The sequence below is a fragment of the Aplysia californica genome, unplaced genomic scaffold, assembly GCF_000002075.1.
Source record: "Aplysia californica isolate F4 #8 unplaced genomic scaffold, AplCal3.0 scaffold00002, whole genome shotgun sequence".
Taxonomy (NCBI): Eukaryota; Metazoa; Mollusca; class Gastropoda; order Aplysiida; family Aplysiidae; genus Aplysia; species Aplysia californica.
Window position 1 is genome coordinate 3,327,548 of NW_004797272.1, and position 4,593 is coordinate 3,332,140.

General features: G+C 36.5%; 1 protein-coding gene across 1 annotated transcript in view; it reads left to right on the forward strand.

Annotated features, from left to right (window-relative positions):
- Positions 1 to 234: 234 nt before the first annotated feature.
- Positions 235 to 4,593, forward strand: part of LOC101861008 (neural-cadherin) — a gene marked incomplete at its 5' end in the record, with an annotated part of 64,995 nt that continues 60,636 nt past the window's right edge. Inside the window, 3 exon segments of the mRNA XM_005089018.3 lie at positions 235 to 377; positions 2,972 to 3,122; positions 4,278 to 4,385. Of these exon segments, the coding sequence (XP_005089075.2) occupies positions 3,081 to 3,122; positions 4,278 to 4,385 (150 nt within the window).

Genomic DNA, 4,593 nt, shown 5'->3' on the forward strand with positions numbered 1-4,593 from the left:
CTTCCCCCTTCACTCTATCACTCAGACTGCATATTGCGGGTGCTCTGGTGTGGTTTGCTTCTTCCTTCCTATCAAACATCTATCGTCCTTATCTCCCCTTCTGCTTTTTTATGTTTGTTACTCTCTTGTTACACACCATATCTTCTGGCGCTCATATGACCTTATGCATTTGCGAGCACCGTAAAACCTCTACTAAAAAAAACAACCCACTGCATATTATAACTGCTACCACAGGTCACCGTGACTGACACCAATGCTATTGGAGACATACAACAGAGGAACACAAAGACAGTGCGAGTTAAAGTTGGCGTGCGAGAACCACAGATCTTTGAGAGCAACTACGAAGGGCATTTTTATGAGACAACGTCTACAAACAGGTATGGGTGCCGCTATTATTTACAGCAAGTAGCGTACATGTAGGTTGAAAACCATAAAGTGCCTTTTTTAAAACTGTGTTTGCTCAGGTTTTCCACTTGGTTTGGTCCGTTGTTGATTTTTTCAAAAAGACTCCTTTTTGTCTGCTTGCCGGTTTCGAAGTCTTTGTTGTAGTCCAGGTTGTCACATTTGTCGTTCAGTGGATGGTTGGAGGGCGCCACTGGTAGATCTTATTTCTTTTTTTTCCCCCCGCTTTCATTTCAAACTGTCTTTTTTTTTTTTCCTAGCACAGAATGACTCTTATTGTGTTGGTGTACTTCTCTTTTCTCAAACTGAACCTGTCCCTAATGAAAAGATAAAAATTACATACTGTGATTTAGTGGTAATGTTTGATTTATTCTGTGAAGAAAATTTAATGTTGTATATGACAATTACAAATTTCAATGACAAAATTTTGCGAATGAGATACAGGGTGATCCAAAAAAATCTTTTTTTATAGATGTTTTCCTCCACACTTAAGTTTTGTGTTTCAAATTTGCACACAACTTTTGGAAGTCAAAAGGACTTTGGGTAATATTCCTTTTGGAAACATATCCACGGAATAGTTTTGCTCTACATTACCCTTAAAAAAACAAAAACTTATCTTCAGCTATGTCCCCATGTTTGTAGCATGACGCATTAGTTCGCATTAGGCCTACCACTAAAAGTCCCAGCGAGTGTGACATATTGCAAGCTACAGTGATCTAACAGGTCAACTGAAGTTTGCAGATATTGTTTTTCTAAAGTTTCCTTTGCCTGAATAGATCATGTTTAAAATTAGATAAAAACAGAGAGCTTTTCATGTTGAACCATATCTCGCCACCAACTCATTTCACAAGTTTCGCCCAAGGTACGGAAATAATGCTGAAGTGCCCTTCCTTAACGACGCATTAAAATGTGTCACCTCCAAAGGAGGTCATATAGAGCACTGGTTCTCACAAGTCCAGAATTTTAAAAATATTTGTTTAAACTCTGAAAAGAAATATTGTTTTATTATTACAGGACTTGAAAAATTATGTTTAAAAAAGAAAAGTAAGACCCACCCCCCAAAAAAAAATAATTTCCTGACTTTCTTTACAAGATTTTTAAATTGGTGCATTTTGTGTTTATGGGGGGTTTTCATTAAAGCCATTTCCATTTTCAAAAAGAAGTGTCTACATGAATTTTATGTCAAACAAATTGTTTTTGAATGAATTATATCTGTTCCAAATTACAACATTCTAGTAGAAATTTTAAATGAGAAATTCATTTTAAATAATGTATAGTTTTATTTTGAATATGTATCTTAAAATGAGGAGTGGACTAATTCGGATTCTTTTAAAAAAAAATACTGTTCTGATGAAATTTAAACTGTATTAGAATGTACTGAGAGCACTGTTCACCTTTTTGTCTCTTTTTGGCAGTCTCTTTCATTCCCTGTGGGTGGTTGGCGGGTTCTCTGGTGTGGTTTGCTTCTTTTTTCCTATCAAACATCTATCGTCTACATCTCTCCTCCTGATTCATTGGTTAACTATCCCTTTAAAGTTTCCTTTTATTTTAATGATAAAATGAAGGGTGCAAAAAATGGGGGGGAAAACTCACATAAACAGGAGATCAGAGTTAAATATAAATTCAATCACACCGTTTTTTTTGTTGTTTTTTTTTGGGGGGGGGGGGGGGGGTTTAATACATGGAATGTACTCTTCCCAAGAAGTTGCCAAAGTGGTAGTTGTGAATTGAATTTCGCCCTTGAGCCTGAAGGATTACACAGTAATTTTTAATCTGCAAATTTTAATTTATATGTTGTGTTTTACTCAGAGATTTTCTCTTTTATTTAGTATTAACTTTCTGTGTTTAAAAGTTAGTAACATTAGAGTATTTTTGTACCCGCAGTCTCCCACTGTATTTGACCAAGGGTGTTCGATAGAACACAGTTTTATCCTTTTCATTGTGGGTGGTTGGCGGTTACTCTTGTGTGGTTTGCTCCTTCTTTCCTATCAAACATCTGTCCTCCTCATCTCTCCCCTTTTTTGTGTGTTTGTTGCTCTCTCGTAACACCTCTAATCTTTGGCACTTACATGACTCCATTGTGTTGCAAGTGCCATGAAACTCTTACCAATGCTAAACTAAAAAAACCCTGAATTGCAGAGGTGTTTCCATCTTCATTTGTACGAACGAGATGAAATGTTCACTCAAGAGAAATTCAAACAAAGCCATAACATCTTTCTCCCTTTCTTAGAATCAACAGCTGCAAAAACTGTAATTGTATCATTTAAAACTGGGTTGTTTGTTTCCAGTTCTGAACATTTCAAAAATGATTAAATTGTATGGTAGGTGATTGGTGGGTGCTCTGTTGTGGTTTGCTCCTTCTTTCCCATCAAGCATCTGTCATCCTTATCCTTTTTTTTGTTGTTGTATAATACTTTCTAGTAACATGTCTAATTTTTGGCATGTATGATTTATTTGTGTTACAAATGCCATAAAAATCTACGAATTAGTAGAACGAAAGTAATAAATTATGTGAATTTTACAAAGCTTTCTTGTTAATGAAACTATCTTTTATAATTCATTTTGACAGAAAAGTTGTACAGGGCAAAGACAACGCTCCTTTACAAGTACAAGCCAAGACTTTTCAAGGTGGGAACGTCGTGTTTGATGTACTGGACAGCAATGGTGACATATCTTCCATGTTTATGATTCAGCAGAATGGACAAATTACAAATCTACAGGTACCATTTTAGGAAGTTTTTCCTTCTCTCGTGCGGGTGTTTTGACTTTCCGTCTCTTTGTTTCTGTCTGTGTATCTGTCTTACTTTTTCCAAGCACTGAATGGCCATTATTGTGTCGATGTTCTTCTCTTTACTCAAACAAGCAAACCTTCTTTAATTTTTTTAAATAACTGATACAGAACTGAAGGACTCCTGACAACTTGTGCTCCTTTCTTTTGAGTCTTTGTTTGTGCTGTATGCGTTACATGTGTGTGTGTACTTAAGTCTGATTTTTTTTAAAGAACTATAAAATCTCATGGGTGGGGGGGGGGGGGGATGATATAATGGGACTTTGATGTTGTGGATGGCTAGTTGGCACTAGAATGACGTTCTCTTTTCCTTTTCCTTTTTCCTAGCACTAGATGACCATTATTGTGTCGATGTGCTTCTCTTTACTCAAACAAAACAGGCATTCTCTCTAACATGCTTTCACCATCTTCTTGTCAATGAGGGTTTTGGTAGCTATCTTAGACTTACTTAGTTGTTCGTATTATAGAAACAATTTATGAGCTAAATGTTTTGCCATGCCTGACCAATTTAATTTTTCAGTGTGAAAACATGAGCATGCAACCTACAAAATCATTGGTGTGGACCTAACAATAAGAGAGCTAACAGTATTACATTTCTATATTGTTCTGTTACTGCTGCTGAGAAGAACCTCATGAAAATATTTTCCTCATTTTTTACAATTCCATATTTTGCCAAGTCTATAATTGTAAAACAAAGAAGTAAGGGTTTATATACATATACATTTATGAAAAACTAACACATTCATTCCATTTGATTGCTGCTTTTAAACAAAGTTTATTGGCTCATTGTTTTCTTCACTGTTTCAGTGGGTGGTTGCGGCTGCTCTGGTGTGGTTTGTTCCTTCTTTTCTATCAAACATCTATCGTCCGTATCTCTCCTCCTTCTTTTTGTGTTTGTTACTCTCAAGTAACACCTCTATTCTTCAGCACCTATGACCTTATTGTGTTGAAAGTACCGTAAAACTCTAATTAAAACTAAAACTCATTGTTCCATTGCTATTGAGATAACGTTTCTCAGTGATTATTTCAATGTCTCTTAAATCGACTCTCATGTCACTATTTTTCCATCTCTCATCTCACCTGTCAGGTCGTGGACTATGAAGCTCGGGACCAGAAACGATTTACCCTCTCTGTCAGAGTCAGTGAGACGTTTGATACTTCCGGAGGACCCCAGACATTGAGCTCAACATCTACAGTGAGTCTGCTACTCATTTAACTTGATGAATAGACAATTGACTCCTACCCTAGTGATTCAATTCATATTTATACAGACGGGTCAGCCTTCAAGGGAACTATAAACGCAGGCTTTGGGGTAAGAATTGAACATCCTGACAAAACATGTGAAGAGCTATTTGACGCATGTGGTACTTCTTGTACAAATTACGAGGCTGAGGGCAATCGCC